Source organism: Miniopterus natalensis, chromosome 13, assembly GCF_054644295.1.
Source record: "Miniopterus natalensis isolate mMinNat1 chromosome 13, mMinNat1.hap1, whole genome shotgun sequence".
NCBI classification, from domain to species: domain Eukaryota; kingdom Metazoa; phylum Chordata; class Mammalia; order Chiroptera; family Miniopteridae; genus Miniopterus; species Miniopterus natalensis.
The window spans coordinates 12,000,349-12,017,658 of NC_142093.1; the positions used below are offsets into that span (position 1 = coordinate 12,000,349).

General features: G+C 36.9%; 1 protein-coding gene across 2 annotated transcripts in view; it reads left to right on the plus strand.

Annotated features, from left to right (window-relative positions):
• BABAM2 (BRISC and BRCA1 A complex member 2) overlaps positions 1–17,310 on the plus strand; it is a 315,632-nt gene that overhangs the window by 96,720 nt on the left and 201,602 nt on the right. For both annotated transcript variants that reach the window (XM_016209812.2, XM_016209804.2), the window contains 2 exons: positions 9,043–9,237; positions 16,729–16,803. In XM_016209812.2, coding sequence (XP_016065298.1) covers positions 9,043–9,237; positions 16,729–16,803 — 270 coding nt within the window. The remainder of the gene's footprint in view (positions 1–9,042; positions 9,238–16,728; positions 16,804–17,310) is intronic.

Genomic DNA, 17,310 nt, shown 5'->3' on the forward strand with positions numbered 1-17,310 from the left:
TGAGGAGATGCCAATTTCACATTTCTTTTTGACATATATATGATTTAAGGAGACAAATCTCTTTACTCCATACATGAATTGTGTATTCGTGGACTAATTTGGTGACTTGGGGCTAATGTCTTAAAAACTGGAGAAAATTTCAGCACATCTTAAAGGTCCTCCAGGCCGTTTTATGATTCTGGATTCTTCTTTGCAGGGCTTCTGACATCAAGGTGAAGATGGTCACACATAGGAAGGGCAAAAGGAATATAAGATTTCACTGAATGTATTAGATGAGATCCATTTTTCAGTGTATTTTTTTTCAAATGACATCTTAGGTAAAACTTCAACAAAACCAAACCCAGACCAAACCAAACCAAACCAAAAGAATGGCAGAAGTGTTGTAGTTAAAGGTGGGGTTTAAGAGGTTTGGAGTGCTTTCTACTCAGATTACTCCTGGCTCTAGCAGTAGCCACTGAGCACAGGTCACAAATTACCACATTTCATCAAAATACATTCAATTTACTTGTCAGGCACAGTTCCTAAGTAGGAATACCTGTACTAGCTCATAGTAATCCCAGAAATGACCTTTTATTGGTTGTCTCCTTAGCTATTCATTTGGCTGTCAGAATTAGCTTTGAATTAGCTTTTGTGTTTCCCAGAATTCACTGAATTTTCAAAGACTGTAATTAACAACAGCTTCAAACATCATTGCAACAGTGGCAAATCTCAGACCCAGTAGACTCCCTTTGCTTATAAGGATGAAGAGAATTATTAGAATATTTGAAAATAAAGCCACTGAGGATTACAAAATGACCCTATTTAACTTTTTGCCATACCAAAATTTATTTCTGTGAGTACCCTACAAATTGTAGTGGATCAGAATACACTATGATATTATCTCCCCTTCCATGCACTCCATTTTTAAAAAATAGTTGAATCTTCTCAAAAATAAAATCCCAAAACGTACAGAGGTGGGAGTAGATTTGCTCTGCGTAGTCTCAAAGGTAGTTTCTCCTAATCCAACTTTCCTCTCACCTATCCCCATATTTATCTTATGTTAACTCTATTTTAAGAAGTTAAGAAGTTGCTATATTTTAAGAAAGTATGAGAAAGTGTTGAAGATAATTTCATTTAAATTATTTTAGATGCTATATTAGAGGAGTTATACATATACAACTCTGCTCTAATGTAGAGTGTAGACATTTCTGTTCATACTTGGTCTTCTTACAAATAGGACAAATATAGCAAATTGATTTTTGTTATCTTTTGTATTCTTCAGATGAAATGACATTTTAAAAATTCATGCTGTCTAGTTACAGTTCTGTTAGAAATGTAAAATGTCATTGGTCATTTCTTAAGATTTCCATTCAGAGGATTGTAACACAAAAGAATTTTGGTTGAGAAAAACATAATAAATTCCTACAACTGTGACCATTACATTATAGCATATTGCATTAGCTTTCTGGAAATGTTCTATGAAGCTTGAAATTTAAAAAACAGTGAGTTCAAGGTTACTTAAGCATATTAATTTAGGGTTAAGTGATGCAAGATTTGTTCTCCAGAAGGCAGTGTAATTGGCTAACTTTTTGTTGATCAGAAAACACAATTGAAATCTGACTTCATAAAATATGTAAATGACAAATGGAATTTCTTAAACTTTGAGATTGAGAAACAGTTTGAAATGAAATATCTGAAGTATGTTATTCTACTTAAAAAATTTATATTTTCCATTATGAAAGTATGTACACGTGTTATGTATGTGCACTTATAAACATACATGTATGTATGTATAAAAATATACTGGGAAAATATAGAAAATATGAGAGAAGCTGGTTTTTGCTTTGGAGGGTTGGGAGGGGATAGGGATCATCAAAGTTCAGATAATAGAGTTTTTTATCCACCTTTGTTTAATATTTTAACAAAGTATTTTCTATGCTATTACACAGTATTTATAAACATATTGGCTGCATACTATTCCTTTTAATGACTATAATAGTTTTTCAGCTATTTCTTATCTGGCATTTAGGTTATTTGTAGTTTCATGATACTATAAATGACTCTGTATATATTTTTTGCCTGTGAAGTCCCCCCCTTATTTTTGTTTTTTTTCCTTTGATTCCTAGAAATAGGATTTCTAGGAGGTATTGAAAATGATTCTTGAAAAAATAAAATAAAATAAACTACTTGAACCAGTTAGCACTCTCATGTGTAAAAGTGTCATAAACTACATCCGCACCAGCATTAGCTGTTTGCTTAAAAAAGAACTTGGCTAGTCCAGGTGGAGTGGCTCAGTTGGCTGAGCATCGTTCAATTCCCTGTCAGGGCACATATCTGGGTTTGATCCCCAGTTGGGGAGCATATGGAAGGCAACTGATCGATGTTTCTGTCTCATATAGATGCTTCTTTCTCTCTCTCACACATACACATTCTCCCTTCCACTCTCTCTGAAAAGCGATGGAAAAAATATCCTCTGGAGAGGATTAAAAAAAATAAAATAAAATATAAACTCATAATTATTGCCCACTTTTCTGTGCTTTGTGGGGAATGCTGGGTGAGGGTCAGGCCAAATTAGTGAGTCCCATGAAAACAAGAAACAATTTGTGGGACTGAGGCCCAGTCTTGGAGTAAAAGTCAGACTAATGAGTGCAGACTTGGCCAGTTGAACCATGGGAGTCAGGGTGTGGAGCGTCATAGAGTAGGGGGAAGCTTAGCGGGAGCAAAGCCAGAGGTGATCTGTAGGACCAAGTGGGGTCAAATGCTGGTACCTTGCGAGTCCCAGTGTGGCTCCTGCGGGATAAGAATAGTCTTGTGGGGTGGGGGCATCTGAGAGGGAGACTTAGTTTTGTTCTTTATACTCTCTTATGCTATTGGAAAAAAGTTTCTTTTACCATGTACATATATTACTTTTTCAAGGAAACATTAGTTTATGAAAAAGAAGAAACTAGACAATTACATTTCTTTATTAATAAGATTACATACTTTTCATATATTGTTTCTAAAATTTTTTACCAAGATATAATTGACATACAACATTATACTAGTTTGGGGTATACAACATTTTGGTTTGATATATGTATATATTGAGAAATTATTACCACAGTAAGTTCCATTAACCTCCATCACCACACATAGTTCCAAACTTTCTTGTGATGAGAACTTTTAAGATTTAGTTTTTTAGCAACTTCTAAATACATAATACAGTATTGTGTGTCTTGCACAATGCTAGACAGTTGTGCAAAATTTTGTAGTGAGAAGTTTTAGATAACTTTTTAGTACTATTCTAATTTATTTCTGTGCTTTAATTAATTGAAAACTTTTATTATAAGCTTTAATGTTTTAGGAGAATTTTCTCCCTATGGGAGATTTCCTTCTCCATTATTAGGTAGTGATGGCCCAAGGACTCATTTGCTAAGTCGCTTATTTTCATTCTTCATCTCCCCAGAGATAGGAACCTAGTACATTCTTTCTCAACATTTTCATTTATTGGTATCCATGGTGAAACATGAGTTTGCTTCAGCATAGCTGAGAAGCCATGTTTTGAATAAGTGAGATGTGAATTGGGGGTGATCTAGGCGTCCGAAAACATTATCCCTCACTATGTTTCGGACATAAGGAAGCTCAATAAGGAGCTGAAGATTGGTTGGGCTCTTTCAAGTCTGTGGGTTCATTAATTTGGGAGTTTAAAATGTGTGGTGGAGTGTATTTATGAGAGAGAAATGTGGGAAGGTTGGGGCTCATATGAGCAGGGACATCCCTCAAATCAGGCATCCTGGACAGGGGAGCCAAAGTGGGCAATCAGAATTATCACTAGATGTGAGATAGGTCGTGACTGCACCGAGGCAGGTGCCAATTCTTCGGTTAGAAAATGATATTTTAGTAAATGGGGGGATGGTCGGCAGATCCACATTCTACACTGTCAGTTTTCTTTGCTTGAGTATCAGCAGTTATTCTACCTCTCTAGTTAACCAGTCTCAGTCTTTTAAAATAACTGGCATAATATCTTCCATGAATTGCTTCATAGGTATTTAGTGAGACTGAATAAGGTTTCATAATAGTAGTTAATTCTTTTGCTTTTGTCTATTTTATTGTATTTTATCCCTTTCTTTTAATGTAGTTTTCATTACTTATTTTTGAAATCCCTTTTCTAGCCTCTTTTCTTTGTTAATATATTATGAGTCCTATGTCTACTCTTCATGGTCATTCTCATTCCAGATTTCTTCCTTCATGCACTACCAAAAATAAGTACAGAGAGAGCTTTGTGGGTAGAGAAATACTTATTTTTCTCTTTTTCATATTTGGTTTATGCCCCAGGCCCCTTTTCCTGAAGAAGCTTTGGGCATTTCTCTCTCTCCTACTCAAGAGAGTGGAAAACTCCAATGTCCTGCATCGCTAGATCTGTTTTTTTTTGTATGTGTTTTTTTTAAATATATCTTTATTGATTTCAGAGAGAGGAAAGGAGAGGGAGAGAGAGAGATCGAAACATCAATGATGACAGAGTCATTGATCGGCTACCTCCCGCACGCCCCTGACTGGGGATTGAGCCCGCAACCTGGGCATGTGCCCTGACCGGGAATTGAACCCCAATCGCCGGATCCTAGGTCGACGCTCAACCGCTGAGCCACGCCTGGCCGGGCTCTAGACCTGTTTTTAAAACATGTTCTAGGCATTGGAAGTGACCAAAATCTCGTATATCTTCTGTGTTTTCTTCTAGGCAAAATGGTTCAAACCACAAATTACCTAATAAGTAAAAGTAGTCATGTAGCAATAGTAGAGGACATTTTATCTTACTGAGCAGTTCTGTATCTCCCTTGATGTTTTTTAGCTAAGTCATTTTTCAGGGAAGTGTGCATTTAATGGCCAAAGAGGTCAGATGCATTTTCATGTATTGTGAAATTGTATTTTAATGGAAATGGACTGGTTGGCCTGTCTTTACTATGCATTTAACAATTAGGTTGAATCAACTGAAATGAATTCAAATTGGTAAGAGATATTTGCCAGCCTATATGCTTCCATAAATATTTTTTTTTGGTGTGTATGTATAGATAATGCTTGTAACTTGCAAAGAGCTAAAGAGAAATGATTGAATTAAAAAGACTTTTTTTTTTTTTTAAATGAAGCAGCTAAAGCTTTTTGTTTTTGTACTAGAACAAGGACTTAAAAGGTATACTTGACCAAGAAATGGAATATTGCGTATTTTTTCTATTTATTAATGTTTGATTGCTCTCTGAAGGAAATGCATAGCAAACTACATAATGATCATTTTGAGTTTTATACTAGGTTGTTACTATTCTATTTATACTTTGAGTAGCTCAAAAGGAATTGTCAGTAACTTGTACTCTTTATCAAGTTACTTTATAGCAAGAGGGCTCTTTCAAATCACTGGGTGATGCAGAAGCTCTTTTTTCTCTGTTCATCAAGTCTTAATTTGAACATCCCTTTAGATGCATCTTTCCTATCAGTAAAAGAATATTTAATGATTTCCCCATTGCCATTTAGTCCTTTTAAATCCACACATTTTGTAGAGCAGAGTAATTATTATCCTTTTGAAGGATGCATTTCTTTAACTTTTGTTTGTCTTCTTTTAATGGAAGACTTTTCTGGTGAGATTGGTCATGATATTAATGAATGTGATTTTTTGATATTGTATAAATGAAACATGTCAACATTTGGAAGATCTGCATAACTCAGTGAATCAGTATTTTCTAAATAACCAGTGCATGATGGTGCAAAATCATACAAGGGTAAAAAAGATCCATTTAAAGTCTAAGCGAAATCAGTCAGTCAGAGAAGGACAAATATAACATATGATTTCATTTATATGTAGAATCTAAAAAACAAAACAAACAAAACAAACTAACTCATAGGCTAAGAGAACAAACTGATGGTTGCCAGATGAGAGGCTGTTGTGGGGTATGGATGAAAAGGGTGAAAGGATTAAGAAGTACAAATTGCCAGTTATAAAAACAGTCCTGGGCATTTAAAGTACAGCATAGGGAATATAGTCAATAATATTGTAATAACTATGTATGATGTCAGATGGGCACTAGACTTGTTGGGGTGATCACTTTGGAAGTTATATAAATGTCTAATCACTGTTTTACAACTGAAACTAATATAATATTATATGTCAACTGTAATTGACAAATTTTAAAACTGCAGGTTTGACAAATGGAATATAATGTAAGAATATGACATGTTTATTAATGTACCTTCAGATTTCACATTACAGCTAACCTTTAAGAAACTACCACTTGTTGAGTTTTGGTATAGTATCAAAGAAGAATATTCAGAATTATTTGGAAAGGCTATTAAAAATACTCTCTCTTTCAAAGTACATATTTGAATGAAGCTGGATTTTCTTTATATACTTCAGCCTAAACAACATATTGCAACATTGAATTTTGTAAAAACATATAGGGAAATCCAGCTTTTTAAAAAACCGGACATAGAGATTTGCAAGAATATAAAACAATGCCATGCTTCTCACTATTTTTTCAGAAAATATATAATTATCTCATTAAAAATGTTTTTATATTATCATGTAGGTTTGCTATTTTAGAATGAATTCATAATAAACAAGTTTTTAATATCTGTTTTCATTTTACTATAGTAAGTTTAATCATATAATTCACATATGCAGAAGCTAGGATCCTTAATACTTTTTAAGAGTGTAAAAGGTTCATGAGAACAAAATATGTAAGAACATCTGCTGTAGTGCTTATGGAGGAACTTGAAGCCAAATTGCTTGTCAGAAACCCAGTTTTAATGTTTAATAGCTCTGACCTTGGATAAGATATTGAACTACTTTTTGCCTCAGTTTCCTCACCTGTAAAATGATATAATAATATATGGAGGTGTGGTGGGTGTCCTCCTCGTTCTTCCCCACTGCTACCAAGGAAAATGTCAGTCCCTTTCTCTAATCCCTCATCCCAGCTTTGAAACTCATGCCTTCAGACTATAGGACCCACCAGTCCCTTCTTGTTACCTGTAGACCTTCTCAGATTTTAGCTCGTGGCTTGCTGTTGCTCTCTGCATTAGGACACTGCTCAGGGCTCCCGGTGATTTAGTGTTCATGTAAATAACCCTTTCCATACCCTGGCCTCTTCGTCAGTCCCTGACTTCTCCTTCAGTGACCTCACCCTCCTCTCTACTTTAGCCAGGCCCACTCTTAGCCAGACCTCTCAGTACCAGTTACAGATCACCTCCATCATCTCATTCTCCGACCACACCTCCTGTCTTTCCAGTTCATTCTTTTTAGTATCTCAATTCCAACAATTCTTCAAGTTCACCAGGACTGTTGGTCCTATCACCTTTTCACTAACTCTCATTTCCCTTATGAACTTCCTTGGCTTTTTCCTGGCTTATATTGCATGGTTCATAATTATAGTCATTGTTTTGCAAACTTTCTAAGATCTCTTGCTCCTCTTTCTACCTATTGTACTTGTCTGGCAGAATCCCAACCTTTGTTAAATTTAAATTCCTCCCACTCCTCATTGCACCCAGACAGGGGAATTTATGCTAATTTGTCTCACTTAATAATCGTACCTCCAACCTCGGTGGAGCTTTTAGTGATGTGGAACTCCTCCTCTTTTCCTCAGCCCATTCATTTTTCTAAATGACTATTTCACACTTTCTTCCTAAACTTCCAATACCCGCTCCTTCTTCCTCACTCTCAGCTGGGCGACCTTCCTTCCCACTTCAAGAAGAAAATACAAGCTCTCAGGAGAGACCCTGCACAAGCTTCTCTCACTACATGGAACCACCTGCGGGCATTCATACTCATTTGGTTTGACTTCCCTCCTGTTCCTTTGGATGGACTCTGCTTATCTCTAAGGCCGACCTGTTAGGAGATCTCGTCTGGCTACCTGGTTATTATCTTTGCTCCTGGGGTTCTGCTCCCCTGCGCTGTATCATCACATTTACCCCCTCTCTGCACTGACACTGCATTAGGTTACAATGTCTGAGCAAAACTTCCCTTGACCCCACATTCCCCTCCAGTTACCAGATTTAATTGTCGGTATAGCCATCTGCTATTTCTCTCTGCCCATTCTCTCTTAAACCCTCAACAAATAACCCTTCACCAAATAACACTTGTTGAGGACATGGCTGACCTGTGTGTCACCAGACCCAGCAGTCAATTCTCAGGCCTCGTCTTACTTATCAACACCATATGACACAGCCGATCTCTTCTTTCTCCTTGAAGTACTTCCTTCACTAGGCTTCTGGGATGCATGCTCCATTTTTTTGAGTAGCATTTATCACCATCTGACATATTTGTTTGTTTATTGTTTATTTTGGCCCACTAAAATCTAAGCTCCTTGAGAACAAGGGCTTGCCTTGTCCTCACCACTGCCGAGAACAGTGGTACATACACAATAGGCACTTGGTAAATAGTTGTTGAATAAATGACTGTGAGCTTAAAAACTAGTATATACTTATCAGCTCTTTCTGCATTCCCAGCTCCTTTCCTGGTCATAAGCTCTCACAGCCATTTTCTTTCTCATTTTTTCTGAATCTTGCATTTCATAGTTGTATTTTCCTTCATCGCTACCCATTCCTTTCTTTTTCAGTCCAAACAATTACCATCGTGCTTATATTTCTGTGGGGCTCTCGTGTTTATAGAACATTTATTTATATCTGGTATTACAGATGGTCTGTGGATCCAAGTTGATGACATTAGCATATAATGCTGAAATTAGGTGCAGATTTACAAAATTAAAATTATAAAAGAGTAAGAAACAAATTAAGTCTTTCAGAGCTAAAATTATGGTCTTCTAGGATATTTAGGTTTCTTGTTTATTATACCATGCTTTACACTTGACTGTTTCTGGCTACTCATGAAGGAATTTCTCTTGATTTTCTGCAAGGATTTTTAGAAGGCAGGAGAAATCACCACGCTGGAAAGACTTTTCTAACTTCAGCTGAGTTTATCACTAGTTAAGAGTAGTCTGCTCCTTTTAGTGTTTCACCATTCTTTCTCCCTATATCGATGTGCTAATGTGATGCTGGATTTGTAGGAAAATTCATTTTTAACTGGTCTTTCATTTATGGCTTTTACAGAATCTTGCCTCCTGGAACCCTTCAAATCCTGAATGTCTCTTACTTGTGGTGAAGGAACTTGTGCAACAGTATCACCAGTTTCAATGCAGCCGTCTCCGTGAGAGCTCCCGCCTAATGTTTGAATACCAGACATTGCTGGAAGAGCCGCAGTATGGAGAGAACATGGAAATTTATGCTGGGAAAAAAAACAACTGGGTAAGGTTTTTTTGGAGAATGGGGGAAAAAAGCCACTTTATCTGTAATAAAATAAAATAATCAATTAAGATGTCTGTTTATAACAAACCCTAGCCATTTCCTTAGATAGACATGGTTCAGGTTGCGCAGATAATTTCTCATGATTTAGTGTTTGAAGGGGCCTTGATGTTTATCTGGCCCGTTGTGTTTCTCAGGGGTATCACGCGGATCGCAAAATTTGGAGTCTCACACTCCCAGCCCCAAGTATTCTGAAGCCAGCGGTTTTGATGCGGGTGTCTCACAGGCCACATTTTGAGACACGGACAAGTTTCCTCTTCTTTTCAGTGTAGCCCTTCTTCAGTATCCCAGTCAGATGCGAGAGGTTAACTCTGGAGGTAGCTAGTTTATATGGAGCCTTTTATAATTTCTTTTTGTAGTTTTTTTATATCGTTTGACCCTTTTGAACTGCAAGTCAGATCATATCTCTTCTTGGCCCAGAATTTTCATATACCTCTCTTTCACTCTCATAGTGAACGCCAGTGGCATGAAATGCTCTGGTTCCTATCACTGCCATCCTTTATCCTTCATTACTTCCCTCACTTCGTTTTCTACCTTCCTGTCTGAAAATATTCAGCTCTAGCCACACTAGCACCTTTGCTGTGTTGCAGACACACCAGGTATGCTTGTGCCCTAGGTTTTGTATATAGCTTTCCTGTTGTCTGGGATAGTTCCCTTAAATATTTGCATGCCCAGTACCCTTCCTCCTTAAAGTTTTTACTCATATGTCATATTCTCAGAGATGCCTATGTTAACATGCCTGATTTTTTTAAGCAATTTTTTTGAGGTATAATTTACATACCCTATCTATGTCTTTTGAATGGAGCATTTAGTCCATTTACATTTAAAGTATTTGTTGATAGGTATGTATTTATTGCCATTTTAATTATTTTCATACTAGTTTATAAATGGTTGGTCTACTACTTTTACTATATGTTTGCCTTTACTCGTGAGATTTTTTTTTCTTTCACATATATTTTTTTCTAACTTTGGTCTTTTTTTATCCACTTAAAGAGTTTTCTTTAGCATTTCTTGTGACTCCTGCATAGTGGCGATGAGCTCCTTTAGCTTTTGCTTGTCTGGTGAATCCTTGATCTCTTCTTCAAGTCTAAATGATAACCTTACTGGACAGAGTATTCTTGATTGTAGGTATTTTCCCTTTCATCATGTTGACTGTATCATTTCTATTTTACTCGTAATATTTGCAGTGCCCTTATAGGTCCTGACACATTTTAGGCTCTTAACCTACAGCACTGAATAGATGGATCCATCTTGAGCCTTAGGTTGAGTTCTGACTCTTTATTAGTCTCTCAATTATCGTAGGCAAGTTTCTTGACTGTTCTAAGCCTCAGTTTTCTCATTTATAAAATAGGTATAAATGAGTTAGATCCATTGAACTATTGGGGATAATTAAATAGTATATCTTAGAAAACCTTTTTGTAAAGTATGAGATGTTTTAATTAGCCTAACTTTGGCTTTCCTTTTTACATGTAGTAGATAATTATGCCTTTGCCAAGGAACAATCTCCAGACTTAGGTTCTTGGTTGTTAGAGTCCATTAGAAGAATTACGCTTACCAGGCTGTCACCTAGCTAAAATGATAGTCACTCTTGACTATCATTTAACTTGACTTAACTCTTGACTTAACTTTCAACTGTCTAAGTGGTAAGAACAGTAATTTAAGATGAAAGCTTGTTGACGGGGAACAGCCTCTAAGAAAGAAAGTAAAATTTCCCTTTACAGAACAACCTGGGTTTGGAATCCATTCTGCATAAGATGCCTACCTGTCACTTCCAAAAGGAGGAGAGAACTATGACACAGCTGCTATCACCAGAAGAAAAGCTTAGCCCTAATACATTGCCCAAACTCAGCCTTGTTAGTTTAAATTACTTGCCAATGTACTATAACTTGAAAAAAGGAAGGATGCACGTATTTATTGCTCATGCTGGGGAAATTGCCATTAAGGCAGTTGGCAGAACAGCTGACATTTTAACAGTCATAGGTCAGATAATTTTCTACATCTATCCAAGAGAGGATTTGACCAAGGATTGACAGAAAAATCAAATTATTCTGTTCAGTTGGCTGCATCTAAATGTCTCATTTTCAGCTTACAGGAAACATTGCTATGGAAGCAATCTTTGACGTTACCACAGAGTCACCATAAATTGCTTGAATAAGTGTTGGAACTTCAAAAACACAGGGAAAGTCATTGTCTGAGACAGAACTCAGAAAGGATTTCCTCCTTATGTTCTGATCCTCATAGCATGTTTATAGCTCAAATTTTACAGTAAGATATGTTTTTAAATCACCATTTACTCAGTTTTGCAGAGAAAGATTAGCTTACAGGTTACAAGGAAAATCAGGGAGAACTGAAAACTGAATTCTTGCCTAGTTTTGAATGTTTCCAATGCTATTAGAAACAAGTGCTGAGTTTTCTTTAGCCTCTCAGTGGCAAAAAGAATGTATAGTGGGGCAGGAGCAGGGTGGAGGGTGCTAATGGGGGGAAAAGAGGGGACATCTGTAATACTTCAACAATAAAGATAAAAAGAAAAGACTTTGCCCGGCCGGGCATGGCTCAGTGGTTGAGCATCGACCTGGGATCCAGGCGATCGGGGTTCGATTCCCTTTCAGGGCACATGCCCAGGTTGTGGGCTCAATCAATGACTCTCTCATCATTGATATTTCTATCTCTCTCTCTCCCTCTCCTTTCCTCTCTCTGAAATCAATAAAGATATATTAAGAAAAACACACACAAAAAAGCAAAAAAAAAACAACAACAAAAAAAAGAAAAGAAAAGACTTCAACTAGGGTTGAGAAATGACAGTTGGAAATGTCATTGAGAGCAATGAGAAATGACAGATGGAAATGTATATCAGGCATTTTTGGATTGATTGATTAACTGACACATTGTATTATCTAATAAATACTAACTGAATTCTAAAAAAAGAAAGAATGTATAGTAGGCTTGAAAGTTGGAGATCATAAAGCACTTTTATGGTTTCTATTAGATCAGATTCTTGTCACAGTGTTACGTTTCATTTATTATGAATTTAGTTGTATAAATCAGTCTGTTGCCAATCACCATAAATTTATACTAGTTCTAGGATCAACATTTTGAGAAGGGATAAAATAGGGATCATTTGAGCATTTTTAAATGAATGCTGGTCTAAAATAGCTGGTAGAATAAAAATATATTGTACAAACTAAAAAAGGGCAAGAAAGCTAAAATTCAGTGCATGTACTAAAATAACTAGCTTTTCAAATGAGTCCTAGTGCTAAATATGCAATTAGTTTTCTGATTGCCTTATATGTACAAAAGTTCTTTTAATTTTTTTAAACCCCACATTTCACTCCTTTTGTTATTTAAAAAATATTTAAGAGCCATTGAGCCTAAGAAACTCAAAGTTTTGAGATTGCCATTTTAACCTATAGATTGACATTTTAGACTAGTAGGTAGAAATGGCTACTTATTGATCGGTAGGTTGTTTGCCTCTAAAATTTGAAAATGAATAAGAAATGAATTGAATTACACTTACTATTGTCTGTCCAACTAGCCCCTTGGTACTTTTTAAAAACCTGTCTCAACATCCGCAGGAATGACTTAACAAATGTTCCACATAGATGTAGTAGCCATGTTAGTGTTCACTGATTTTATGAATGATTTTTGCACATCCTACAGGGGTCTGGAAAAGCTCACACTGTGGAGGAGGGAGTTTCTGGGTGACCCCTTATCAGTGTCAGTGCTTGTTTGCTCCAGTAACACCGACCTCCTTGCTCGCTCATGAAGGTCTAGGCATATTCCTACACGAAACCTTTTTACACTTGCTCTTCTTTTCCCCGGGACGTTTTCCCACCACATTTCATATCGTTTGCTCCCTCACCTCTTTCACATCTTTACTCAATTGTTACCTTGTCAGATTGCTCTATAAAGGTGCTAACTCCCTACCATTGGAGAGTTTTGAGCAAAGGAGGGTCATAATTTGACGAATGTGTTGAAAGTATGCCTTTGCCTGTGGTGATGGGAATAAACTGCAGGCGAGCAAGGGCTGGAGCAGTCAGGGGTGACCGCAGTGGCCCGGGGCAGAAATGACTGCTCGGGTCAGGTGCTTGTGAAGATGGTAGCAAGTGGGTGGACTGTGGATGTAAATTGAGGGTAGCATCAGCAGGATTTGCTGCCACTTTGAATGCAGGATGAGAGAAAGACAGGAGTCAAGGATGATTCTGTGGATTTTGGCCTGGGAGACTGAAAGCATGGAATTGCCATTTACTGAAATGCATAAATATCCAGGGAAGAGCCAGTTTGGTTTTCGTCATGGTAATTGGAAATACAACTTGAATTAGTAGCAGGTCTGGGATGGAGTTATAACATATAGGAATCATTAGCATATAAATGGGATTTAAAGTCATGAGCCTGGGTGAGATCTACTGGGGAGTGTAGATAAAGGAAAGAGGTCTTGGGGTGAAACCCTGGTGCACTCCAGTGTTTGGAAATCAGGAAATCAGAGGGAAGGCCAGTGAAGTAGAGAAGAACCGAGAGAATGGGATCCTGGAAACCAAGTGAAGAATATTCCAGGAAAGGAGTGATTCCCTATGTGGAAGTGCTGCTGACAGAATAGTAATATGGTGAGAACTGAGAAATGACATTGGATTTGGCAATGAGGAGGTCATAGATGAGCTGTTTGGTGGTGTGGCGGTGAGGAAAAGCTGACTGGAGAGGGTTCAAGAGAGAATAGTAAAAGAGGAAATGTAGACCTTAAATATAGCCTAATTCTTTATAGGAGATTATTCTGTAAAGTGGAACAGAGAAATGAGATGGACTTAAAGAGGGACATGAAAAAAAGAAAGACTTTTTAAAATGATGTGTGCTTGCGGATGGGAGTGAGTGGGTAAAGAGGAAAGAGCTGGTTATATAGGAGAAAGGAGGGAAACAGTTGTTGGGAACATGTATTCTTTTATGAGGGTTCCTTCCTCTATAGTTACTATACACAGAACTAAAGGAAGTCTTTAAAAAATTTTTTTACTGAATTTATTGGGACAACATTGGTTAATAACATTATATGGGCTTCAAGTGCACAATTCTGTAACATCATCAATATATACCACATTGTGTGCTTAGCACCCAAAGTCAAGTCTCTCTCTGTTACCATTTCTCCCCTTTTACCGTTTTCCACCTGCCCCACCCCCCTTTCCTCTGGTAATCACCATACTGTGGTCTGTGTCCATGGGTTGTTGTTTTTCGTTGTTTAATCGCTTCACCTTTTTCACCCAGCCCTCCAATCCTGCCCCCCTCTGACAGCTGTTGGTGTGTTCTCTGTATCTATGAGTCTGTTTCTATTCTGTTTATTTATTTTGTTATTAGATAAGGAACACTTTTCTGTTCTTCTAGCATCCCCCACAAAAGTCCCACTGGGCTAGGTGCACCTCTTATAAGCTCCCACTTAACTCTGTACTGTTTATGCTGCCCCTATACTTACTCCTTTTAAAGTATTACTCCTTGTACTTAAAAACAGACTCTTTTAGGTCCAAAGAATCACTCTTAACAGGGTATGTTAGTTCTAGAGTTTTAGGAGTTTATGCTAGTTTTAAGAGCTTAACACAGCCCCAAAACCACACCTTTTTAGTAATCTTGGAATATAACAGAAGGTAAGAGTTTTATTAGGATCTTTCAAAGACCTTCTCCTCCCACCCACCATGATGAGTTGTTTGTACATCCTTAAGTGGCTCTTAACTATTCTCTCAGATGTTGGGTTTTGAGTAGCTTGTGTGTACTGGTGTTTCATACTGAGTCCAGCTGCTCAACTCTCAGGATTAGTTCTGATTCTCACCTTTGGCATTCCTGGTGGCACAGTGCCTGCTGTGACTCTGTCTGGCTGTGTCAGCTCTGATTCTGTCCATTCAGTCTCTCACTGTGCCTTTTCTGCTCCAGGGTTAGACTTGTGTGATGAAGCAGTGCTCTGTCCTTAGCCAGAGGTTGATGTAAGTTAAAAGATGTTGTAAGCAGTAAAAGAGACAGCAAACAACTATGCAGATGATACTTAATCATTGTGATCTTTTGAGCTCAAGGTTTATATTTCTGTTTGCCTTTTCAAGGTTTTAGGTCAGAGTTTTAAAATTAGGGCCAAGACCTTGAAGCCAGTCGCTAGAGCGTTTGTAGAAAAGAATGGTGCATGTTGTGGAATCAACTGTAAGAAGTACTTATGTGTGCTTATCCACTCATCCATAAAAATACCTGTAAATGCACACTATATTTAAATATATGTTTTGGGGAGTTTGAGGTGCTTGTTTTTATAGGGGGAAAGGAGTGGAGATACTGGGAGCTCTTCAGTAGTCACAGTATGAAAAGGAGAAAAATCTACTCTTTAGGGTGGTTCTGTGTTATCCCCAGAGTTACTTGTCCAGACAACATATCATAGTGAAACCCAGCATGTCAGAATCCCAGCCTGAGCTGCAGGCTTGCAGTGAGAGAGGCTGGAACACCCAGGATCCCACCAGCTTAGCACCCGCCTTTGTTGCCTTTGTAAGGCTTCTCTTGGAACCCCTAGGTGTCTGCGCAGCCCAACTGGAAAACCCTTCCCATGACCAAGTTTTTTAAAAATGTGATTCCTTAGCCCTTCCCATCATAAAAATTGAGAAGGAAACTTTTTTTTTCTTTTACATGAGTATTCTTTTTTAAAAAATAGAAGGTATTTTTTATAGCTTAGTTAAATGTTTTAAATTGCTAAACCTTTGTACATCTTTCCTGTGAAGACTGGCTTATAGATAGAATCACTGAAGAATATTAGTTGATGATAATGTTAACAGATTCCAGGGAATTAAATCTTATCTGGGGTGTCTGCTTCTGTACTACTTTATATGGGTAGAAGTTCGACCTTTGTGTGCATTTCTAGAGAAACTGTAAAGGCTGGTGATGTATGTCATGAACCTGTGGGTTATAAATACAGGGCGGGGCAAAAGTAGGTTTATAGTTGTGAGTATGTGAAACACAGAATTTATTCTTGTATTATTATTAATTAATTAATTATTGTATTATTCATTATTATTAACCTACTTTTGCCCACCCCTGTATTAGTGAAGTGGTCCGAATGCTTTAGAAAAAACAAAACAATCAATGGGATAGGTCTGTCTCTATTGTTTGGATTTTTAAAAAATCATACATTAAGGTATTCTTTTTGTACTTAAAAAACAGACCAGAAGGTAATACTATTGCATTATAATTTTATTGCATTTATAAAACAGATTTAAAAATTCTAATTGTACTTTATAGTAACTAATAATTTAATACTCTTTTTGACTCTCCCCTGCTCTTTTTCCCTTCTTTTCTTGTTCATGTTGCTTTACCCAAGCTGAAGATGTCTACCTATTTTCTCAACAGATTGAACTTGTGGTCTTGGCTATAACTGTCATGTCACAATCTATTTTTGATTTTAATATTATTATTATACCTTTTTTTCTACAGACTGGTGAATTTTCAGCTCGTTTCCTTTTGAAGTTGCCGGTGGATTTTAGTAATATTCCCACATACCTTCTCAAGGTAAAAATATAATTGTCAATATGAGAATATAAATGAGGTTTTAGAGTATTTAACTCTGAATATTTGTATGATTGGTTTACCAGCATTTGTTTGGATGATGAATTCTATTAAAATATTAATTACATGAAGATCCATTAAGTTCCTTTGTTACCTAAAAGCTAAAATAGTAGACCTAAAAGTAATTTTGAAATGATTTTTTTCTTATAAGATAAAATTAGCATAAGTAAATTACACTTTGGAAAAAAAATACCTTTAGTTAATAACTATTTTGGGATGACAGACTCTGTTAGAAAATTGTCTAATATGCATTCTTTCTTTAAGTCGGATTGCATATTAACTGTGCTTTGCTAAAGGGGCACTTTATTTTCTCTATGTTAGCAGTTGATCTCAGGCACCTTCATAGTTGGCCTTTCCTGGAGAGACTGACAATTGAGTTAGGCCAGTGTATATGGCATTTTTTAAAATGAATACAGGCAACGTGTGGCCTGGAGAGAGATCTGCAGATGC